The sequence below is a fragment of the Sciurus vulgaris genome, assembly GCF_902686455.1.
Source record: "Sciurus vulgaris genome assembly, chromosome: 16".
NCBI classification, from domain to species: domain Eukaryota; kingdom Metazoa; phylum Chordata; class Mammalia; order Rodentia; family Sciuridae; genus Sciurus; species Sciurus vulgaris.
The window spans coordinates 57,714,540-57,739,898 of NC_136477.1; the positions used below are offsets into that span (position 1 = coordinate 57,714,540).

The 25,359-nt window shown below is 41.1% G+C and overlaps 1 protein-coding gene across 9 annotated transcripts in view; it reads right to left on the reverse strand.

The window, feature by feature from the left end:
* Positions 1–25,359, reverse strand: part of CADPS (calcium dependent secretion activator) — a 483,924-nt gene that overhangs the window by 73,770 nt on the left and 384,795 nt on the right. For 7 of the 9 annotated variants that reach the window (XM_079114375.1, XM_079114378.1, XM_079114381.1 and 4 more), the window contains 5 exons: positions 19,126–19,272; positions 15,637–15,792; positions 11,116–11,263; positions 1,448–1,522; positions 453–536 (listed from right to left, as the gene is read on the reverse strand). In XM_079114375.1, coding sequence (XP_078970501.1) covers positions 453–536; positions 1,448–1,522; positions 11,116–11,263; positions 15,637–15,792; positions 19,126–19,272 — 610 coding nt within the window. The remainder of the gene's footprint in view (positions 1–452; positions 537–1,447; positions 1,523–11,115; positions 11,264–15,636; positions 15,793–19,125; positions 19,273–25,359) is intronic. The other 2 variants (XM_079114383.1, XM_079114382.1) reach the window with 1 other exon arrangement.

Below are 25,359 nucleotides of genomic sequence, written 5' to 3' on the forward strand. Positions count from 1 at the left end.
GCACATTCACAAATGAAATAGCAACAATGGGCGGGGCCTGGTGGTACATGCTGTAATCCCAGCAGCTGGGGAGGCTGAGGCAGGAGTATAGTGAGTTCAAGGCCAGCCTCGGCAACTTGGCGAGGCCCTAAGCAACTCAGTAAGACCCTGTTTCTAAATAAAAAATAAAATAAAAAGAGCTGGGGATGTGGCTCAGTGGTTAAGTACTCCTGGGTTCAATTTCTGGTACCAAAAAAAAAAAAAAGGAAAGAAAGAAATAGCAACCACGTCCAGTTAACTGCCGTTATGAAACACTCAGATGATTCTCTTAATGTTACTATTACATATTAATAGTTGATCTCAATGAGCATATACATGCACATCCCCCAAACACAGAGGTGCAGCCGTTCCCCCCTGCAAACCCAAACCCCAACTAAAACCAAACCCAGGAAAGAAAGAATCTCTTGACTTACGGTAAATGACAGAAAAGAAGAAAACAAGGTCCCTTCATCGTATCTGGATAATTTTGCCAGGACTCCTTCCAAGATAGTAACGAACTAGTAAGACAGCAGAAAAGAAAAAAAAAAAAAAAAACGTCATTATTTCAAACCATAATTGTTCATGACAAAGAGCAACCTTTTCCTACCACGTAGAGACTGGGACTGAGTCCTCTGCTCATTTTTGAATTCTGACTTGATTCCCACCTTCGGAGAAAAGAAGAGGCTGCCTTTACACAGAAATATTTGACTTATCCGGCTTTCTCTTCATTATTATGTGATTGCAAATATAGAGGGTTACAGAAGTGCAAAGTGACAAAATATTATTGAGTTGCGTATAGCGTGCGATAATATTAAATGCACTTTTCAAAATCCCAAACTGCGCAAAGCAGTTTTTACGTTACATATTAGCACTACATTTAATCCAGTCTATTTTTATTTGTATTTTATCAGTAATTTGGGGGAAACAGAAGTTTAGCACTGGCAAATATAAATGTCTTCCCATTCAGCATTACTTAGTTAAAATTCTATAATTCATGAGGGTGACTGAAATAGCTTTATCTGACTTTTATGTTTTATTATGACTCTCACTGCATGTGAAACTAGAGAAAAAGGGGTTTCCGTGATGGCAGAATTCCTTATTACCGTTTAACTTTCTGTATTTAAAGATCTAACTTTGTCAGTGCTGCGAAAACAAAACAAACATTTCCCGCATAACCTCGTGCAACGTTTGGGGACAAATTCTTATTAAGTGAACATATGCCGCTTTATCAATTTATCTTCACAGGGCTTGCAGTCATCGGATAATCATTTGGAGCTGCGGCTGCGTGATGTACCATCTTGTTTCCTGAGAGATACAAGTCTCCGGTTCAACTCTCTCTCTTTTTTTTTTGAACGTGTGACATTTTGATGGAGAGGAAGGTATGACAAAGCCTGATCTCCCAGGAAGCATTTTGCCAGAGGCTGATTACCTTTGCGACCAAGAGTGTTATCATTTCCTTAACTGTTTCTTCGATTAGTTCGTCTATTTTTGAATGGTATTGATGCTAAAGAACACAGAGAGAAAAAATATTAGCAAGTTTGAGAGGTGACGGCACGACATCTACCCATAATATTTACTTATTTATTTATTTTTGGGATACTGGGGCTTAAACCCAGAGGCACTTAACCACTGAGCCACATCCCCAGCCCTGTTTTTTTAAATATATATTTTTTTAATTTAGAGAAAGTATCTCTCTGAGTTGCTAGGGCCTCGCTAAGTTGCTGAGGCTGGCTTTGAACTTGCGATCCTCCTGCCTCAGCCTCCTGAGCCCCTGGGATTACAGACGTGGGCCACCAAGGCTGGTCACCCATAATTTTTAGACCAGGCTATAAATTATAAATAAAGCCTGAACTGCAGAACCAGGGTACTGCCATAGTTCTAGAAGCATCTATAAGATTCTGACTCTAGGTCTTTGATGAAGAGAGATCTGAAACTCTTAAAAAAAAAATGACCAGGCTCATTAGGCCTTACCTAAGGCTTTAGATGTCTCTAATATATATAGACACATACACAGAATTACGAATAATGTGCATAGGTGGCTTAACAGCCTGGTAGTGTGTTGATCTGGATTTTCCAAAGCCAGATGCCATAATAATCTAATAAAGGAGATGAAAAATTATCTCTGGGAAGCTGCTGGGGGGAATGTGGCTTATGTAACTGGGTCCATCCAAAGGGAATTTGACCAACACACTGATTTTGCAAAAATTGTCCTGAAACCTTGAGGTTTTTGGGGTTCATGCCATGGAGCTGCCCACTTTTAAATACAGGCGTGAACTTCGAGTTGTGGCAAAGTATCAGTGAACCCTGTGGCAAGTGACCCATTTCCTCCATTCTTGCCTAGGCAGACCCAGGCTGAGCACTTCTGAGATAACAGCTAAGTTTTTTTTTTTTTTTTTTTTTTTTTCAATTTCTCTAACCGTGGCTGTCGATTAAATTTAAATAGCAATGTGAAAACAAACCCCCACACAAACAAAAAAAAAATCTGCTATAAATGCCAGGGAAAAAGGAAAAGTGATTTCAACACAAAATATTAGATGCCAGCTTCTTGACATTTATTAGATCAATTTAGTATCCATTTGAATTATTCTGTATTTCCTTAACGAAAAAAAAAAAAAAACAATGCAAAAACATTGTTATTTGGAAAGGAAAACGCACTTACCCACTCTTTAGCAAACTTTCAGAAGGATGATTAATTAGGAACAGAAAAAAAAGGAACAGTGCAAATGAAAATTAGGACAAGATGAGAAAGCGAAAATAATTAAACCATACCAAAAAAGCTGTGAAAACATACAGATATAAGCCATAGGAACGGGATTTAATATTCTGATAACTGGCAGTCAGAATTGTTGAGAATGAACAGAGGTATGTGAGGTTCGTTTGTAAGAGGAAGACCTGGATAAAGTCCCAGGACAAAGCTGAGAAGTCGTGTTTCCTACAAAAATCTAGCTCAGTTTCCTTATCTGTAAAAAACAAAGCAAAGCACATGATACCATGACCTTGGACCAACGAGCCTCTTCTTACTGATTTTGGAAAGGGAACGAGAAGACATTGGATATAGATCTTTAGATAGATATTTCAAACTTGGAGAGAGTATTTTGAATGTTTTCATCACACACAGACACACAGACACACACACACACTTAAGGCAATGGCTATGTTAAATACCCTGATTTGATCCTTACAAGGTATATGCTCCTATCGAAATTTCACATGTGCCCCATAAATATGTACAGTAGGTGCCAATCAACCAAGAATAAAATAAAACTTAAGAAGAAAGATTCTTAGCCAGCCAGTCCTATTATTTAAAAACAACAACAATAACAACAAAAAACAGTGCCCAACCCCTTTCCTGGTACTCAGGTTCTCTAACGCATAGGACTGCTTTGAAGATCTGGTGAGGTTCTAGATGTGAAAACATATTGTTAACTTTAATTTCAGTTCAAATGTTATTATTTGTTCTGTTCATTATGAAGTAGCTGATGGGGTGAGGATTTTATCACTTATTCATCCTCCTCCTTGTTTGAGTTGATTAGAGGAAAAACCAACGCCAAAGTCCCTGTTGCACAGTCCTGGTGATTCAGAACCGAGGTTGCTAGATTGCTAGATTCAAGAAAGGATTTACTTGTCGGTGGTATAAACCTGAAGCTAAATGCAGAAAACTGATCTGCAGAATTCTGTGCTAGAAACACAAAGAAAGATGTCAGAGCAAAAGAATTCAGGAATATTGACAGGGCTCCAAATTCATTTTTAGGTCTTGAGATAAGATCCAGAATCACATCTTGACTTTCCTTCTTCCTGTGACTGTTTCACTCTGCTAGGTTTTCTTTGCATTGCTAGAAATGAGTCACATTTATTAAATTAATTATGGGATTAAAGTAAGCCAGAAAAGCTAGCTGTGTGCAAAATGATACATTATGAAATACTAACTGAGGGGTTTCTAACCAAGCAGAGAACATCATTGAGAATCAAAATATTCTCTTGAGAAACTTGGCTGAAGTGATAAACAGTCAAGAGAAAGATGATGGGTCTTGGTATGAGGAGTTAATGAAGTCATTCTTTAACCCAAGAGAACCACGCTTTCTCTTCAGGAGCTGGGGGACCTCGAGTCCTTTCATATGGAAGCAGGGCTGGGACACTGATTATGGGAACCTCTCCTACCTTCAGTTTTTCCCATACCACACTTGGCTCTAAGTTCTCTCCAAGAAGTCCCACCATCTCTTCCTTTCACTCTACAAATATTATGATCTTCACTTTTCTCCTGTTAGACTGAATATTTCTCTCTTTGTTTTTCTGTTTAAGAAGTGTTTTGATCTGGTTCTTCTGTCTCTTATTTCCAGTGGCAACTTGAACATGACAATCACTGCCGGGTCTATCTTCTCCTCTCTGCTATGGAACTTGAATGGTCACTGTGGTGGATGTAGAAATCAGAGTCACCTAACCAAGTCATCAAGCAACACACAGAAATCTGGTTTAGAAACTTTCAAGTGCTGTGTGGCTGCATCATCACCCAGGTACAATCACTACTAGTTAGCAGGGTGGTTACCTGGGTATGCACATGTCTCTAAATTCACCTAAAATCTGTAGATTTCATTGTATGTAAATTATGCTTTAATTAAAGTAAAAATCTACCTTGGGAAGATAGTAGGGCAGGGTATTAATTACTTTGCTAATCAAGTAGCAAAGGGATAAGTATCAAAGCAGCTTCCATTCCTACTGGAGTGATTACAAAATACATGAATTCCTTTTCCCTGATTCTTCCTGATATATGAGACATTTTTGGTTGGTTTGCTTTTCCAGAGCAACAAGACTCTGCCTTCAGTCTGCTCTTTCTGGGGAGATATACTGTTGTAGCATGAAGGAATATATATACCACTGGGGCATCTTCTAGTTACCATCCCTGATACCAAATTCTCTTGTCACCAAACCCTTGCAATTTGATTGACTATCCAGTTCTATCTGCATTCTGATATGGGTACAAAGAAGGCACTTTCTCACCCCCCCCCCCTTTTTTTAATTGAAAACTGGGGATTGAACTCAGGGGCACTTAACCACTGAGCCACTTCTCCAACCTTTTTTATCTCTTATTTAGAGACAGGGTCTCTCTGAGTTGCTTAGGGCCTCACTGAGTGCTGAGGCTGGCTTTGAACTTGCGATCCTCTTGCCTTAGCCTCCTGAGCTGCTGGGATTACAGGCATGCACCACTGTATCTAGCCCATTTTCCCATTTTCCAGCTGTCTCTGCTAGCCCTCTTGGACTCACTTAACCTATAACCCTGAATCATACCCTGGGGTCCTCCATCATGGCGGTAGCTACCATGGGAACTGTGAGTTTTCAATGGCGTGGAAAGTTTAGGAGTTCACTTTTGCTTCTGTTGGGCTAAGTTGCTGCAAATTCACAATCACGACGTGAAAAACATTCCACTTGACTTCCTGCGCTGCACATTTTGCCTTGTCATGGAACAGATTGTGTGTATGTTGTCTTTCTGTTAAGACCATCTGACCTTGGAAACGAGATGAAAACACACTAGACCAAGTGAGAAACTATTTAATACACAATTTCCTCTCTATTGGTACTTCACAAATTTTAATGGAAAAATAAATATTTAAGATGGAAAAGTATGGTTAACAAATGTCACAGCAGCTGCCTTTAGAGGAGACATTATCCCCAAGCAGAAATTCAGGAAGGGATCTTAAAATCGGAGAATACATCACCTTGACAGCATCTAGTCCAAAACAGGTGGAAGGAGGTGGAATCCAGGTGGTGGAATCCAGTATCAGAAACTAGATCTATAATATGGGCTTAATATCCAGTGCTCACAAAATGCAAACTACTTTAAAAAATTGGATTTTCCTCTATTCTTATCCCAATTTTAGGATGCTTCCCGTCATCCTTGGTCAACTGATTTAAAAAAAAAAAAATCAGCTTTACTTTGGAGACGAATATCTCCATTCTATGAAATGAGAAAAGGCAGAAGGGACCATTTTCATGGGACTTTGCATTGAAGGTCTACTCAAGGTCACAGCTATGGCACCAGGCTACTCAGAGGAAGTACAATCTCTTCTGGTTCCATCCTGAGTATTCTCAGACACTTGCTTTCTTAAGCTCAGAAGGGGCCTTGTTCCTACAAGTTGGTCATTTAGGTCTCTTTGATTTCTTGATACTCAGGAGAAATGTCATGGCTTTCTAACATGGCTTGGGAAAACCCATGTCCTTTGGATATGAATCATAGACTAGATTGCAGTATTGGATGGACCTTTAATAAAGATATTTAGTCCCTCTCTCTCTCCCACCTCTCCCTGTGCAGTATACTGGGGAAAAAACAAGAAATGTGTCCAAGCCTCAGTTATTGTTTTCATTAAAAAATGTTGAGTCGTTTGGGGGTAAACACGCATAATCCTTTCTACAGTATCAAATAGAACCATGTCCAGAAAGAGTCTCTGCTGTTTAGCCTCACCATGTTCCTATTTGGATAAACCCAAGACAACTTTCTAATCTTATATCCAGAAGTTAAGATGTACCCCAATTTGGGGGAAGGATACTGGGGATTTAACCCAGGGGCCCTTGAGCTATATCCCCAGCCATTTTTGTTTTTTAATTTTGAGACAGGGTCTCCCTAAATTGCTTAAGGTCTTGCTAAGTTGCTAAGGCTGCCCTTGAACTTGAGATCCTCCTGTCTCGGCCTCCTGAGTTGCTGTGATTACAGGTGTGTCACTGGGCCTGGCACCTGCTATATCTTTCATTTGACAGATGGTGGCAGTAGGCTACAAAAGTGAGTGTCTTTCTGGGCAAGGCGTCATGGTACACGCCCGTAATCCCAGTGACTCAGGAGGCTGAGGCAGGAGGATCACAAGTTCAAAGCCAGTCTCAGCAATGGCAAGCAAGGCCCTAAGCAACTCATCGAGACCCTGTCTAAATAAAATACAAAACAGGGCTGGGGATGTGGCTCAGTGGTCAAATGCCCTTCAGTTCAATCCCTTTAAAAAAAAAAAAAAAAGTGAATAACTTGCTCAAGGTTATATTGTTTGGTAGTTAAGATGAGGGTTCACAGGATATAGAGATTAAATCACTAGACAATTTTTTTTCCCTAAAAAAACAGATTCCAAGGTTAAGCCAAGGTCATTCAACTTTAGCATAGAAGTGATTAGTGGTAAAAATGAGAGAAAGAGTAACTTCTTATTTCTCATCAGATATCTCCAACCGGGATGTGGTCTGGTCTCGGGAGGGTCACAACTCCCCTGAAGTGGCACAGCAGCCTTGTGTGTAAGAACTGCTTTCTTGAGAAATGGCTCCCTAACTTTCACCAGATTCTCAGTGGAACTCAAACTTATCCGCTATACCTACTGCTCTTCCCAAGCTCCCAACGCAAAAAGAAAAAAAGTTAAGATCAAAGCCTCTTGGCTTGTTTGAAAGAACTGTTCTGCCATCTGGCCTGAAATGTGGGAGCTCCTTCAGGAAGGCCATAATTAAATCAACCTGGAGAGGGACTGTAGCAGTCACTGAGGGTAACGGGAGGCCAGCCTTACGGTATCACGTCTTTCCTAACCTGGAATGGTGTCGTCCGTGTGAAATGCTTCCCCCAGGAAGTTCCGAGGGGAAACGTATATATTAGACTTCATTAAATTTAAAAGAAGAAAAAACTTTACTCCCTTTTTTCTTTTTGCTTTAAAGGAATCTACCAAGAAAGTGAAAAAAAAAAATCTACAAAATGGGAGAAAATAACTGCAATTTGCATACATAATAGTCTCATATCCAGAATATATGAAGAACTCTGATCACTCAACAATAAAAAAACACAAATAATCCAGTTTAAAAATCGGGCAAAGGATGAAGAATGATAAAATTATGGCATTTGCAGGCAAATGGATGAAATTGGAGAATATCATGCTAAGTGAGATAAGCCAATCTCAAAAAACTAAAGGACGAATTATCTCGCTGAAAGCGGATGAGGACATATAAATGGGGGGTGAGAGGGGTTAGGGTTAGGGTTAGGGTTAGGGTTAGGTTTAGGGTTAGGGATAAGGAGGGTGGTAAGAATGGAGGAAGGAAGGACTGTATAGAGGGAAAAGAGGGGTGGGAGGGGTGGGGGGAAGGGAAAAAATAACAGAATGAATCAAACAACATTACCCTATGTAAATTTATGATTACACAAATGGTATGCCTTGACTCCATGTGCAAACAGAGAAACAACATGTATTGCATTTGTTTACAATTAAAAAAAATCGTGCAAAGGATCTGAACAGCCATCTCTTCTTCTTTCATTAATATTTTTTTTAGTCGTCAGTGCATTTTTAATTTTATTTATTGATATGTGGTGTTGAGTATCAAACCCAGGGCCTCACACATGCCAGGCAAGCGCTCTACCACTGAGCCACAGTTCCAGTCCTGGAATAGCCATTTCTTCAAAGAAAATGTACAAATTGCCAATAAACACGTGAAAAGATGTCGAATATTACTGAAAGTCAAAACCACAAGAGACATCATGAGACACTCATTAGAATGTCTATCTTTATTAAGATGTGGCGAAGCTGAATTTCTTGTCCATTCCTTGTGGAAATGTGAAATGGTATAGGCACTTTAGAAAATAGTTTGGTTCTTCCTCTCAAAGTGAAACATAAGCTGGGCTCAGTGGCACATACTTGTAATCCTAGCAACTTGGGAGGCTGAGGCAGGAGGATCACAAGTTTGAGGCCAGCCTTAGCAACTTGGTAAGACCTTGGACTGGGGCTGTCACTTGCAGTAATGTGCCCCTGGGTTCAAGCCCCAATACCACACATACACAACACACACGCGCGCACACACACACACAGAGTTAAACATACATTGTCCTTATGATCCAGTGATTCTCTTCCTAGATATATACCCAAGGCAGCTGAAAACTTAGGTCCACAGAAACACCTGCACATGAATCTTCATAGCAGAATTATTCATAATAGCTAAAAGTAGAAACAATGTCCATCGGCTGATGAATAGATAAACAAATGTAGTATATCTATTCAATGGAGTATTACTTAGCCATAAATAGGAAGGACCAATACATGCTACAACATGAATTTTGCAAACTTTATGCTAAGTGAAAGAAGTCTGGCACCCACGGCCACATGAAATGTCCGGAATAGGAAAATCCTTCGAAACAAGCACATCTACAGAAAGTAGGCTGGAGATTACCTCAGAGAGGGGAGTGAGTGGGTACAGTGACCAGGGGGTACTTGGTTTATTTCTGGAATGATAAAATGTTCCTAAAATTGATGGTGGTGATGGCTGTATAACTTTGAGTATACTGAAACTGTTGAACTGTACACTTTAAAAGGGCAAATTTTATGAGGATGGGGATCATATCTCAATTAAATAAAAAGCAGCAGCAGTTTCAAGGAGAGAAAAGGTCAGGAGGAATAATATTCTGAAAAGTATCAACTCAAAGGGATCTTTGGTGAATTTTAGAGATCTCCTGAAACAAGGCTCTGTGAAGCCTGAGAGTGTTGAGAGTTCCCCGGAAAAGCTCAGGTGGGTGGTGGGGGATGAAGAGGTGCAGAGGTAGAGAGGGCTCACTGGCTTGGGTACCCTCTTCTCTTCCCATCTCTCTTTCCTCATCATCCAAACCAGTTCTATTTTTAGCTTCAGAGGCTGGCTGTCTCCATAAGATTTGAAAAAGCCAATTCTGCAGCTAAAAGCAAGCTAAAGGATAAAACTAGAATAGTGCTATTGTTTTACAGATGAGGAAACTGAGGCCCAAAGTAGCAGACAGATTAGTCCAACTCCAGTTGGCAGAACAACCAGGGTAAGGATCCGGGTGGTTGGACACCCAACACAGGCCTTTCCCCAGGGGGCTATTCTAAGTGCCTTAAATCCTTCATGTGAACTCAATTTTGGAAACTGGTTCTCAAAGTGTGGTCTCTGGGACTGCAGGATCAGCATGCCCTGATATCAGGAGCATGAATTCTCAGCTCACACCCCAGACCTTGCAGAAACGCTCCAGATGGGATCTAACAGTCTGAGTCTTAAGAAGCTCTCTGGCTGAGTGTGATGCCCCTTGGAATTTGGGAACCACAGCTGGAGATCATTCACATGAAGCATGTGGAGCTGGAAGAGAACTCAAGTCCTCTGCCTTTGACTCCAGGGTCTAGAACCTACTCCCCGGGAAAGGCTCAGGAAAATCAGACAGGAGCAGAAGTTAGCAGGGGGTGGCTGAGGAAGCACACTTGTCGGGGATACAAGGTCGAAGAAGATCTTGCCAGGAAGAGAATACCACCAACCCACATTTAAAAATGGAAGGTGCCGAAAGAGAAAATAAATAACGAATAAGGAGCAGATATAATTTAGTAAAAATTCTGAGCATATAAGGCTGGTATCGAAAGATCTGATTTAGGAGCAATTTATGCCAATTGGCAACAACATAGAGTTGCCAGAAATGTTTCTGAATTAATTCTAAATTGGTATATGAATATCTAGCTGGCTTAAGGCCATCAGAGAAAAATGATCATGATATCTCTAATCAAGCCCGAGTTGCTGTTTCCTTCGCCTTTTACATTTTAAATACCACTTTGGAGTTGGAAACTCAGCAAAGGATGAAAACTTTTGGTCAGGGAAGATTCACGATCCATGCGAATCTATAGAAAATGGAAAGCCTGCAATTGTTTGGGACGTTCAGAACCTGCCGGCTGGGGATTGAATTAGCAGCCTGATCTAACGTTGTACACCCTGGAAGTAGCTCGATATAAGCAAGAGTTCTGGCGTCCAGATGTTCCAAGTGATAACATGCACTTCAAATGTGAAAATGACTTGCATTCTGGCAAACTCAGGTCTGTTGGAGATACCAGCCTAATAAATAAGGTCATCAAACATCATTTAGCTTAAAGGAACCTTACGACCACCCCGATTCCAGCCAAGAATCACTTCCAAACAACTGACAATCTCATCAGCACATGCCTTGGAAATTTACTTGACAGATACCGAACACTCATCCGCGACTTCATCTACAAATGTGAAGAGTATATTTCTAAAACTAGCAGGCTAGGGTGGATGGAAGGAATTTGTGAAGTTTTCTTCTACATGATCAATGGAGACAGAAAAAAAAAAAATCTTTTTTTTTTTTTTTTTTACCTCTTGGCCCATTTCCATGCTGCAAAGTTTTGTTGATTGAGCTTTGGCATCAACCATAACATTAAACATGGTGCATATTGACTGTGGGACTCGAAAATCTGTTGATCGACTGGTTTTTTGCAGCTTAACTTCAAATGCAATCCTGGTTCTATTAAAACAAAGTAGGAAAAGACCAATTCAGTGTTCAGATGGCAGCAGGTGGAAGAGACATTTTCTGAGAGGCCAGTGAAAAAGAAAATTGAAGGCTGTAATCAGTTTCAATCGACAATGACTTCACATGTGTTCTCTTTTAAATGACTTCCCCATCTAAGGAAGGGCCTATTCATGGAGACAGCCACGCACACCCTTCCTTTCTCGGCAGTCCACGGAACACCTGTAGCTCAGCGTATTTCTGTCTATAGTTTACATGCTACGGAGAACCCTAATTGCAGGAGAATGAATGAATTAACAAAAACCCGATTATAGCATTATAGCATATGTAAGTTCTCTCACATTGGCAACGGCCTACCTTGAATCACTTCATTAAAAAAACGCAACACAAAAAAGCAGTTTCTAATCTTTAACACCTCATGGTGGAGAGAAATCTTAAGTGACATTTATTGTTTTCTTTCTTGCTGCTTTTGAAAGAGATTGAAAGGGGGAGAAAAAAAATCCAGCAAATTTATTGCATTGCTTTAAAGACTGAAACAAAACAAAACAAAACAGTTTTTGCTTGTTAAAGGGTCATAAAAAGGAGATGGATCAAGCTGTTAGAGATGGCTACCTTTGGGGAGGAGAGTGAGATTAGAAAGGTGTGGTACTGGGAAACTTCTGCTGTTTTGTTTTTCTTATTTCCAATGTCAATGTATTATTTTCAATAAGAATGTATTTTTATAATTAAAGCAATATTTTTAAAATGCCAATGTTATAGCTACTTGTAAGATGGACATAATACACACTTCGAGAACCGTATCCTCTAATGTAACCTAATTCTGATGTAGATCCAGTTATGACACTGGCAACATGCTAATTGTCCATAGGAAAAAAAACCTAGCTCGACACGGCTGGTTGGTACTGCAGACGTGACATCTAATCCCTGATATCGGGCATTGGAAAAAGGCCCAGCTATATTTTAAAAGGTTCCTGGGAACTGTGTCGCACGGCCGCCTGTCTTTAAAGGAAAGCAAGTGGTTAGTGAGTGGCTTTAGGAAAGGCCCTTTCACGGAAGGCCCCTTTTCAGCATGGTTCACTGGCGGGTTCCAGAGCTCACGGAGCCACCAAGAAGGTACTGCTTTAAGAGGGATCTGTCGCAGTTTTCTAACTGTGCATCCGAGGACCACACAGCTAGTTAGCTCAGGAAAGGATGCCAGCTTGCTAACATACCCCGGGTGCATGCAGGGAAGCCAAGTATAATTTCGAAGGTTGGAAGCCCAGTTCTTAAGGGGGGGGGGGGGTAAAAAAAAAAAAAAAAAAACCCTTAAAAACCCAACCCTCCAAACACCCCTATAGATTATATGATCATGTTAAAGATAAAATGCATTTTGGCTTCTAAAGACTCAGTGCACTGAAGTAGCTTTCTAATCATGATGATCATTTTAAGCTCTGCTGAAAATACATCATCTTCTAGTTTTGGGAAAAAGGAGGGCTGATGGGAACTGAGTTGGACAGGTCCCTGCGCTGATCTTCGGAGGCTCATGTGCCAGTTCCGGCCCAATTTGAGAGATGGAAATGCTAAATCGCTCCCTTCCAGTGAAGTAATCGTCTTCTGTTTTCACAAGAGAACTGTTCATAGCCCTTGGAGTGCGGGGCTGTGAGAACAGCAAGATGAATGTAGAATTAATATGACTGAGAGGGCTCTCTGGGACCCGAAAGCTAGGCGTGCAGAGTTCACTTAACCCAGCTGGCTTTGTGTTCAGCGCAGACCTGACACAGACTAGGACCCCGAGGCTCCGTAAATGTCAGACGGATGCCTTCGATATCTTGGAAGCTCTGACCCGAGGAGTGCCTGCCTGACTTTTTGGCATCGCCTATTTACATCTGTGAAACAATATCCTCACTATGTTGTCCTAGATCAGGAGTTATTTATTCCTTCCCAAAGAGGAACACGGTGGTTCTAGGTTCTTCTAATGTAGATGTTATGGGTTAAAAAACCCTAGGGCTTCTCCAGGTCTTCCTCTGAAGCTGGAGGTCAAGGGAGGATATTTCCACCTGCTTTTGCTCTTGGCTGCTTTTCACCTGTGTCCAGGGCTTGAATGGAAGGAAATTTCAGGAGTCCAGGAGTCATACAAGTGCAGTGGCCCAGCTTCTGCTAATAAAAGGTGACTTAACTCCTATCCTCCTAGCATGCTGCTAGGTCCTGGAGAGGGTGAGTATTGACAGAACCAGGTTCGTGTCCTGCCTCTGTGAAACTATCACTCTCTTCAGGCTTCTGCACCATAAAGATGATTGCAATGTGGTAAGGAATAAAACAGTCCTGTCTACCTTTGATATGCTCATATCTTCACCTTTTCTCTGAGCAAAGGACCAGCTTCTCAGCAGAGGACATAAATGTCTTTCTGCACAATTATGAGTGCATAGATCAGGAACTGGTAAGGCTTAATGCTTTTCAGTCCCTAGGACGGATTGGGCGAGGACTTTTGGATATAAAGAACTGTCCTGCAAGAAATTTTTTGGTGGATGGGTTTGGCTATCAGAAAAGTGTGTCTTTTCTTAAAACAGATAAAGATTATGTAGGAGATGGTAGAATTCAAAACCCCAACAAAAGGGTTTCACCATGGGTTTGAGAAATAGGCCTGTCCTTGGTTCTAAAAGTGAGAAGAAAAGGGCAAAGTCCAGGATCTGTATCACCAGGACTTTAAGCTTCTGGAAGCAGCATTGAGCATCTGCCCAGATTCTCCGGTTCCCTCTGAGAGGCTGTCCACCTACCTGAGGTGATGATGTTCTTTTGCCTTTTGGGTTTCCAGTTCTGAGGCTATGACTTCTCTTTTCTTCTTTCAAGACAGAAGATGATGAATTCAGAACACTTCCAGGCAAACCCTGCCCCCATCACCCACAACTGATCCATCAACTAAACTACACAACATCTGGAGATCTGGAGTGGCCTGTGCAGCTTGTATTGTAGTGTTTTTAAAAAAAAATTTTTTTTTGAATGAGGAAAAATAATGGGACAGTTATGAGTTGGAAAAAGAACTTGGGTCTGTGCCTGAGGCAGGCAGGGTGATGATGATGATGGTGTCAAGTCAGTGGATTTCATGTCTGTACTTGATCTTCAGTTATGGGCGCTCCGTGGGGGAAGGGAGGTGGCCCTTCTTTCTACATTGCCTGCTGAGAACTCAGCACTGGGCCTACCCAGTGCTACTCAGTTTTTGTTGGATGGATGCATGTCGTCCTCCTTCTCTTCCCCTTACCTTCTTGGAACAGTCAGCTTGGGAACTTCAAGAGCGGTGTTCCAAGTTTTATCCTAATCCTACAAGCCACAGGGTCAAAATGGGCAATTTGTAGGAAGGCAAAGTGCATGTTTAATATCTCCTGCACCTTTCTTGATACCCAATCAGATTCTGACCGGGAAAATTAATAGTTGTCACCCTGTAGGTGCTTAGTTCACATTCAGAGAATGATTGATGGGACTGGGTCCAGTCTAACTTTGTGGGAAAATCACCTAAACCAAATATACTGAATACACTGGAACTGCATGTTCATCTCATCTTCTTCTTCTTCTTTTTTTTTTTTTTTAGTACCAGGGATTGAACCCAGAGGCACTTAACCACTGAGCCACATCCCTAGCTCTATTTTGTATTTTATTTAGAGACAGGGTCTCGCTGAGTTGCTTAGGACCTCACCATTGCTAAGGCTGGCTTTGAACTTGTGATCCTCCTGCCTCAGCCTCCTGAGCGGCTGGGATTACAGGCGCGCACCACTACACCCTGCTTGTTCATCTCTTTTTTTTCCCCTCCCAACACTCCACCTATCCATGAACATTCAGGCATTTAACAAATACTTATGAGGTAAATATTTTCTTGTGCCAGAAACTGCTAGATATTGGGGATACAGAGATGAACAAGAATGAACGTAGTGCTGAGCACAAGCGGCGCATGCCTGCGATCCCAGAGACTCAGGAGGCTGAGGCAGGAGGATCGTAAGTTCAAAGCCAAACTTAGCAACTTAGGGAGGTCCTATCGCTCTAAAATTTAAAAATTAAATAAAAAAATTTTAAAAAGGGCTGGGGACTGGGGTTGTTTGATGCACTTAGGTTCAATTCCTGATACCAAAAAAAAAAAAAAAAAAAAAAAAAATGAACATGTGGATCTTTCCCTTCATGCAGCCGATAACTATGAGAAAATTGGCAGCCAAAGTATTTTGGGTTTGGGACAGGTGGTGGCAGGTGACTACAAACTAGATGCGGACAGTTGTCACTCCAGCTGGCTTTTACAAACAATCACTGTCTCCATAAAACTCTAAATCACAGTGAAAGAGAAGACATCATCCTGGTGCTAGTGGACAGTGGAAGAGGGGTGCCAGATCTGTCCAGACCCCTGTGCTTACCTTTTGACACAGGACTCAATCATGTCACTTGCCATCAGTTTCAGCCGCTGTTCTAGATGCTTTCCAAATTCTTCCTCGGGCCAGTGCAGGTCCCGGATGAAGGTCTGAAGTGCATCGAGTTTCCAGAACAGATCTTCCGAGGTGCCTGATCCATTACTGGCAGGAGAAAGATTAGAAGACCAGAGTCACCCAGTAGCCCCAGTTTCTGAAGAAATGAACACAGAGACAACTGTGGGCTAGGAGGCTTAAGGCAAACAGTGGCTTCCACATACAAAACGACGTGTGTTGGCGGTGGAGGTGGGGGCAATCTCCGCCGCAGCTTTTGAGTTTTACCATACAGGACCTAGTCAGCTTTGTTCTGCCAATTACTCCAGACCCGTGAGAAGTCTGAAGAAGGGTTTGTTCCATAACAACTAGGAGAATGGCGTATGGTAAAAATCAGCCTTCCTTCAATAACCACATTAACACATGTGATGATTCAGATGAAGGCCACGCACCAGGGGGAGAAGTAAGTTTCCACGGATAATAACTACATGACAACATGCAGTTATTAAAATTCGGGGTTTCATGCATTTCCCCAGCTGCCCTCCGGAGTGGAGGCCTCTTGGAGATTGCACAAGACTTTTCGGTTTCAGTGCTAACAAAGTGGTGAGCGAGGACCTGCTTTCTCTCTTGAAGAGCTGGAAAGAAACTGGGGTGACTCAGATCAAGACGGGGGACACCGGGTACCTCGAACCCAAAATTCATGTTCAGTTTGATTCTCATTCCAATTTTCACAGACCAGCCTGTTGCACAGGCAGCCCCAGGAGGAGGGGAGTGGGGGCAGGGCAGGGCAGTGGACCGGGGAGATTTGCAATGCTCTATAGCTCAGAACCTGAGCTCTTTTTCCGCTGTACCATCTTACCCAGTCCTCTGTACAGATGGGGAAATGGGAGGTGATTCCTTTGTGTCCAATGACGTCTAAGGAACTTTTACCTGGGGCATCCACGAAAAGCCTGTGTATAGGAAATGATCCACTCTCATCTTGCCCTTCTCTGGCTGGCTTTCTCTTTTGTAACAATCCCTTTTGGAGCTCTGAGGGGTGGCCACCCCCTACCCCCTTCCTCGCATACCACTAATGCTAACACAGTAATTTATAAAATGCCCAACACACCATGCATTATCACTTGTTCTGACATCGTCTATAGAAACAGATGAGAGTGGGTGTTTCTATTGTGACAGATGCCAGCTGCATTGAATTAATGCTTCAGAGAGAAATATAGCTAGTGCATAAATGCATACACAGCTACTGCGGGGTGGGGAGGGGGCACACTCCCAACATGCCGGGAGGGAGCCTACGGCCTGGACCGACAGGATAATGTTTTCAGGACAGACCAGTCTGAGGTCAGTACGTAGATGTATCTGACACGAAGGAGCAGGTAACATGGAAACACGTCCTTAAAATGAAAGGTGGCAAAGAAGGAAACTGGAATCATGAAAAGATATAGAATCAGGCATTTCCTGGTGGGTGATGGAGCATCCACGCCTCCTTTTCAGATACTGCCGTAAGCATCGTGCAAAAGAGATGCTTTTGTCTCTCTGCGGAAGTTCAGCCTTCCCCCTGTCCCATCCTAGGCCTGGGGAAAAAAAGAAACCCCAACTTTGTCTAGTCTAAGCCCCGTTTTGGAACTGCATGGTTTATGTTTTAAATCATTAAGTACATATGAATGCAATAATTGGTATTTATTACAACAACATTTTGACACCCATCTGGTTTCAGAGTTTCAGAAAATTCTCGTAGGGTTTTTTTTTTTTTTTTTCCTTTGAAGAGCTTATTATTAAGTTTTGACATGAGGAAAAGAATATTTTCTTTTTATTTTTAAGATAAACTGCTAATGTTAAGGCAATAGCACCAAGATTATTTTGATTGCTAAGCAGTTACCAAAATGTGTTCCCACTCATGCCTTAATTAATTGAACGGAGACCATTATCTGCTTTATTACAATGTCTTGATTCATATCTTTTCAAAAACAGTATCACAGAGCATGCAGAGAAGGTAAGAGAAGCTTTAAGATATTTACTTCTAAATTTTAAACAGATGCTACCTAATCTAACTTTTAATAGTCATCTTAGCATGAATATGATATGTTTTTCTTAGACGATTTTTTCCTGAGATATACATTTTTTTGAAGGTTTTAATTTGTTGAAGTTGAACATATGATTTCATTGTGAACTTGAGAGCAATTACAGGTTTTTAAAAACTGTGAGGTAGCTTTGGAGAAGCCAAGTGAGAAGCCATTTTAATGTCCTGTTCTCTACCTGGAGTTTATGAAAATAAAAATGCTGACAGCCGTCCTCACGAACGTGATTTTGAGATTTCAAAACATCACTGCCAGTTTCAGATCATTTTTTATTCCTTTGATAATAACACTTCCCTTTGAAAACGTGCCAATTTATTCTTTCAAGAAAAAGCTTATCTGGCCTATAATTAGCTGTGGTCAAAGAAAAGGATCAAAGGAGGGTATAGAATTGCTAAACCTTATTTCACTTATTAAATCATGCACGTGGTTCTAATTTAATTTCCCTGAGGTAGAATTTAGGGGTGCCGGATCTTCTTGCTAGGGAAGAAAGGGGAGAGGATTCATTTTCTAAGCTAGAAGAAATGGCTACTCAAGTCTTACTCCCCTGAACTGCTGGCTTTGAAGAAGTGACCCAGGCACCAAGAAAAATTACCTCTTACAACCCTGATATTAGTAGAGACGAAGGCAAAGAATGACCCTACCTCTCAGACCACAGGTGACATAGCTACCCAAAATTTAATGTTGCCTGGTCTGAATCTTGCATTTTTCAAATTTAGAGCCCTTCTTGGTACCTCGATCTCACAGATCCTTACTGTAATTTGACCTAGGAAAGTATCTTTACATAGTATTTACATTACTAGGGCTTGATCCATTCAGAAATTTTCATTTAGCCTTACGTAAACTGTTACTACATCCTGCCATTTGCTGACATTGGAAATATGCTTTATGGCTTAAACAGTCTCTGGAATTTATTATTATTGTTGTTGGTATTAAAAAAAATCAAAACCCAGCTTCTAGGTAGGTATGCTTCCCTCTTAGACTTGGATCAGGCCAGAGATGACTGGCCAGCCTGTCAAATAGGTTTCCTGGACGATTTTTTGGATGACTAACTCCTGGAGTCATGTCACCTGCATGAAAAAAAAAAAAGGGTGGGGGGATAGAATCCTTTTGCAAAATAATTCAGGAAGTGAAACATAGTCCTCAAGTGTTCAGTGGGCGTAAGACAAATTGTTAGTGCTGTATATATAGCAAACGTCTTACAAACATGATGTATGCCAGAAATAAACAATATTGTCTCTGCACGATCAGCAAAATATGTCTAATTATCCATCTCCATCTCTGTTATATAGGATGTATAGAAATAAACAATACATATCCATGCCAAGATCACTTAAATTTAAATTAGATCTAATGTGAACTGAATACACACTCAGCATCATATATAGCAGCCATCCATGACGGTGCCGAAAAAGTAGGCATTTGTGGGATGCCTAGAGGGATGTTAACTGGTAGATTTGGTACTTTGGGAAGGTTCACATTGGGTAGGTTCACATTGGGTAGGTTACTGGTTAAACTCCTGTGGAAGAAACAGACAGAAAGAAAAAATACCATCACAGTGACAATGCAGATGTGGCAGAAGCACGACTGTTGTAAAGAAATCGGCTAAGTCCACAGCAAGACAACGATAACAACTCAAGCGACACACTTCAGGAAGCGGCTTACGGACGGGCAGCTGGGATGTGGCTAGGTATGCAGACAGAAATGACGTACGTTCATGGAGGAAAAAAAAAAAAAAAAAAAAAATCGACCACGGAGTGACTCAGAAGGGCAGGGTCCTCGCGGAGCGCCCATGCGCAAAGATCACATTGTTTAAATGTCTTCGGGAGGGGCCTTCCGTTTCCAGATCCATTGTCAAGAGAGTGGAGAACTTGTCTCATCCTAAGCACTTGAAGTTCAAGGAATTAATTCTTGGCCTGGTGTGGGGACCGGGCTGGGGCTGCTGTGAATTAGGTAGAATCCCCAGAAATGGTGGAGGAACCGGTGGAGGAGGCAGGAGAGAGGTTGATTGACAGGTGCTGGGTTATGGTCTGATGGGAGGAATGAGCTGTCATGTTCACAGTAGGGTGAGTGTAATTAATAACAATGTATTAAATATCTCAAAATAATTAGAGGAGAGGAATTTGAATGTACTCACCATAGGAAATAAAGTCTAAAGGGATAGATATGCTAACCCCCCAGTTCATCGCTACCCCAAGTGTACATGAATCAAAATATCATATTGCACCTCGCAGGTATGTATAAATAGTATGTGTCAATCAAAAAAAATGATAAATTTAAAACAAACGATGGAGCATGTTTCTTTCTTTGTCTCATTTATAAGGTATTGTCCACAGAGGCACACTTTTTGGGTCACAGATTAGATACAAGATGGGATAGAAAGCTCAACCCCTTGGATGTACACAGAATGGTGATATGCAGAAGCTGAATTCTTTCCAACTGCTATTTCTAAAGTGGGGAGTATGTGCAATGGGGTGACAAAGTCGATGACAAAGATGAAGAAATTGTATCAAGAAGGATCAGCTTTGGGTAATTTTATAGAAAACTTAAAACCCAAACTTTTCACCCTCCCCAAACAAAGATCAAGTACAACCCGGAAATGTTTGTACACAAAAATAGGAAAAGAAAAGAATTTCACATTCAGGACTCATATCAAGCTCTTGGCCCAAAAGTGATTTCAAATGTGACTTCATGTCATAGTAGGTGCCCTTGGATGTGGGATTTAGCTGGGAAGGAAGAGTGACTAGGTCTTCTGGGGAGGCTGGGGATGTTTTATTTCTTTATATGAGTGATTATTACATGGGTTTGTTCAGTGTGTGAAAATTAATCAAGCTATGTATTTTTCTATAAAAAGTTAAAATCAGCCTAAAATGTAGAAAATGGATGCCACAGCACACATCTATGATCCTGGCAGCTCTGGAGGCTGAGGCAGAAGGATCATAAGTTCAAAGCTGGCTTCAGCAATTAGGCTGGACCCTAAGCATCTCAACGAGTTAAAATAAAAAAATAAAAAGGGCTGGGGATGTGGCTCAGTGGTTAAATACCCCGGGATTCAATCCCTGGTACAAAAAAAAAAAAAAAAAAAAAAAGTCATGCTTGAAATATTAACAATGCCAGCTTTTCTCACTTTTTTTTTGGAACAAAGACGGATCACTGATGTGATGGAAGACGGATGAGTGGTTTTGTGAGTAAAGAGAGGAAATAAAACAAGACCAAACCCTCGACTCAAATCAACTACCTCTCGGGAGGGTCCATGTCACGGACTGCTCTACAAGCTGGTCCCGCACGTCTAGCAGTGGCATCTTAAGGGTGTGCTATCCAGCCAAAGTCACTGGCACGGTAGAGCCCGGCCCAGCTCTGCATCTGAGAGGAGCCTTCCTGTTTAAGTGGAGTTGACAGCACTTTGGCAAAGGAATTGAGGCTCTCTGTTTTGGATCTTGCAGGAGAAGAGCAGGGTTTGCCAGTGAAGCTCTGCCCTGGGCAAGCTGTGTTTGACTAACAAGACTCCTGGAGGGCTGGAGCTGCCTCTGGGCGTGCTCGGCAGGGCAAGCCTCTTTTCTAAGTCAGAAATTCTGGACCTTGGAGATTGCCTTTCATCTCCTAGGAACAAGTTACTCTTTCACAAGGGTGACATAGCCCCAGCTGTAGAAAGAAAACTCTAGAAGGCAAAATTGCCAACCTGGCATCCTCTTCTTAAGTCAGAGAAACAGGTGTCTCACAGATTTATCTTTTATATTTCTCATTTTGGGGAAAGCCCATTAAATGTCGCTACTTGGAACTAAAAGGTAGTTTTTGTGGGGATGGCCTAGAGAAGGTGAACTAAATATGAGTACTAAGGAGAAGGAAAAATGGAACTCTTCCCTCCGTGTGGCTCTGTTTAACTCAGGAATTTGCCTTTGAATTCAGTCCCTGGTGGTTCTCAGTCTTAAACACTGCCATGTAACAAATCCGTTAGCGATTTCCACTGAGACATGTGTAAGCCTATATAAGCAAATGTGATCATTAAATGATACACACACTGAATAATGATCAAGGAATTAGGAGATCCTAGAGATGGCAGCCTGGAAAGTTAAAATGTCAATTCTGAGCAAATTAAAAGTAGCTAGGAATGAATAACATACAAATGTATGCAAAAGCAACTGAATTTGAACATATTAGCGGATGGTGGGTACACAAATTAGAAGCGAGCTTCATGTTGCACACAAAAATAAAAAAAATACTTATATTAATCAAAGCATATTGTATTTGTAAAATATGACAGTTTGGCTACACTACTGCCCTGGGCTCATATAAAAACATTTCCTTCAGGGACATATTCTAATGGTCTATTTTTTTTAAATGATAAAACATGCTTGATATTTCGGCTTTAGCAAAATAATAGAGGGTATAGACAATGTTACTAATATTGGATATTAAAACATATTAATAATCAAGGAGGCGAATTGCAAGCATAATATTTCACTATTATATGTGGGGAAGGGGGAGGGTTTTCTAGTCCCACTCAGTTCTGAAGATCAGGCTCCTAAAGCTGTTGATGGTTGTAATGAATTATTATTTTTAAAGAGGGCCCTTTATCAATAATCTAAGAACCAGTTAGTCATGCTTCTCTGTTAAGAATCTTAACTATGTGTTACCGGATAGTACAAGATGTGTGAACTGCAATTCTAAAAACTGATACCTGTTAAAAGTCACATTCATTCATTTTGGGGACCCTGCTGAAAAAGGATAACTTTCATTCCGTTCCCATCTGTTAAGTACTGGATTTAAAAAGGTTCTCATTCTACTCTCTCGCGTGGATGAATGTTACAGATGTGTGCATATCTCATCATTTCTACTTATGGGAATGACCAGAGGAGGAGTCAGTACCTAGAGTTAATTCTACTCAAGACTACATTTGCATGCAGAGGGGCACAGTGTATCTTCTCTCTGAGATTCCTGCTTCAGATTTATGGACAGGGTATATTTTACATATGGAACACATTCTACTTTTGTGAATTTGTTGCAAGAATATAGGGGGTGTATCTTGTCTTGTCTTGGTGCACTGGGTATCAAAGCCTCTCTCGGTGTTCTTAGGTTTAATCCCTACTTTGGGGCATGGGCACCCTTTGATATCCTCTTAAGAGTCCATAGCAACATTCGTTCCCCCCTCCAACTAACTTCTCCACTGGGGTTTAATACCACAGATATACTGTTTATCTACTTATGTATTGCATGTAAGAGAAACAGGTGTCTCACAGATTTATCCTTTACACTTTTCATTTTTGGGAAAGCCCATTAAGCATCACTACTTGGGACTAAAAGGCAGTCTTGTGGGAATGATCAAGAGAAGGTAAGCTAAATATATTAAAAGACTAACCTATTTTACTGTGCTCTGTAAAATGCCAATTTTCACCACCTTTTGGATTGTAAAGCCTCCGCTGAGGATGCATTACCTACAGAATTAATGTCCAAACTTCATGGGATTTTAGAATCTTTCCAACATGTCTCCAAGGCTTGCCTCCTCCTCTCAAGTCTGTGATGGCCAAACTGAACATTCTCGGTTCCCTTTGCAAACTCTGCTTCTGTCCCTGTTTCTGTTTCATGCTCTTTCCCAACACCCCTACCTTTGGAAATTTATTCTCCAAGCCATTTCCTCCATGATCTCACAGTTCATTCCCCTCTAATCTATGATCTTGCAATTCTTCCATATGGTATTTGTACACTGGTAAATATTTAGTCATTCTTTTTGTGTGGATGTTGCTCAGACTCAAGTAGATTGAAATCTCCAATCAGGGGAATATATCTTTTCCTCTTTCCTAGTCTCATAGCTTTCCTATTGTGTCTTTACAATCTTCAGCCTGTGTAGCTTCCTTCATAAATATGTCAATCATGAGGAATCACTGAGAACAGGTTATGTCCCAGACCCTGTTCTAGCTGCTAAGGAGACAGTGACAATCTAACATGTAGATGTGTGCAGATATGAAGAGTCATGTTTCCAGGAATGTTAGCATTGGAAGAGCTTGGTTATTCAGTCCTTGTTTTTTAAAGGACTACATGAGTTTCAGCAGGGTCAACTGAAGGAGGATCTTGGTGGCCTAAGGTTATCCAGCAAGTGACAGGAGTTCTGGTGCTAAGTCTGATACTTGTCTATTTGACACTAGGCCACCTAAACATCATTAAATGTCTCTGGTCTGATGTTTATTATGATTAAGGTATTGACATCAGTAGCAATCTGGAAACGGACATTAATTTTTACAATTTTCATACACATATCTCAGGCAGAAAGGAAGACAGTGCATTTTGAGAAAAGAGAAACCCAGACTTTACTGTGTGCAAAAATCAAGAAGCAGCACTTAGTTTTATAATTAGGATCCATCCAAACCTAAAATGGTAACCATGAAGTCAAAGATTGCTGTGCTTGGAGGTGTCCAAGGAGAGACTTAGTGACCACGTGTCAGGAAAAGGCACTGAGGATGGGTTAGGGGAGGTGCTAGACTTGGCCGTACTTTGGATGAGATGAGTTCTGGAATTTCGTCTACCTTCAAGGCCACTGTGACCTATCAGCAATGAGCCAATGGTCAAGAGCTGTGGAAATACTATGAACCTGCTTGTTGGTGTGCTGCCAGGAGGGGTGCAAACCACCTGCCCAACTGTGGGTGGTGGTCTCGTGACACGTTCTGATGGACACCCCAGAGGGCTCTCTTCAGCTGTGGCGAGAAGCTACGAGGGGGCATTTTGCACCAAGGTGCAGAGATTCCAGCCAGGACTGCATCTGGCTCAATGAAAATAGATACAGCCTCTCTTTTCTCTCCTCACAGTGATGGAAAGACAGTCACTGGACTTTCAGGGGAAAGATGACCACAGGACTTGGTCATTTTACTCTTTCCATCAAATAACATTGGTTGCATTAAGCCAGATCATTTTATCTCCACTTTCTTCTTACAGGGCCCTATTTTGAAATGAGGAAATTGGAAGGAAAAATAATACTTTTAATGCTGTTTTTAGCAAACTCAACACATTGGTAGCATTTTCTTGTCAGAGTGCTGTTTTTCTTTAATATTTTTGAATACTGGTGATTTCCAAGACAGCTTTTACAATGCCCTTCTCATTTTACCTGTAATCAGGTGCCTGTAATCATGACTTTTGAAACGTGGGAGAACAGAACTACTTGAGGATAGCAATTGCTTGAGAGAAAGGTGTGTGTGTGTGTGTGTGTGTGTGTCCCAAATCAAAAGGACTGAGCAAATCTAAATTTACCCGTCAGTTTCTTGTTTTTTTGGGTGAGCCTGATGAAAAGGATTCCAAAAAGAAATCATTTTTATCCTTCATTCTCTGCCATTCTGCAAATGCCATTCATGACATCCACATTTTGTTTACAAATCAGCTAATAAAACATGTGTGGTTTAAAATAATTTTAATTTAGCCTGTGTTTTAGTTGGCCCTTTGAAATATCTCCACATCTTCTGAAAGGTACGTACTGTTTAGTACAAATTTAGCACATATTGAACAAACTGAAATCACACTCACTCGCCAACGTTGGACGGCAAAAGACTACTGAAAATACACACACACATCTGCATAATTTCCAGGTGATTATTCACAACTCTTATTCCTTTATAACGCTTTG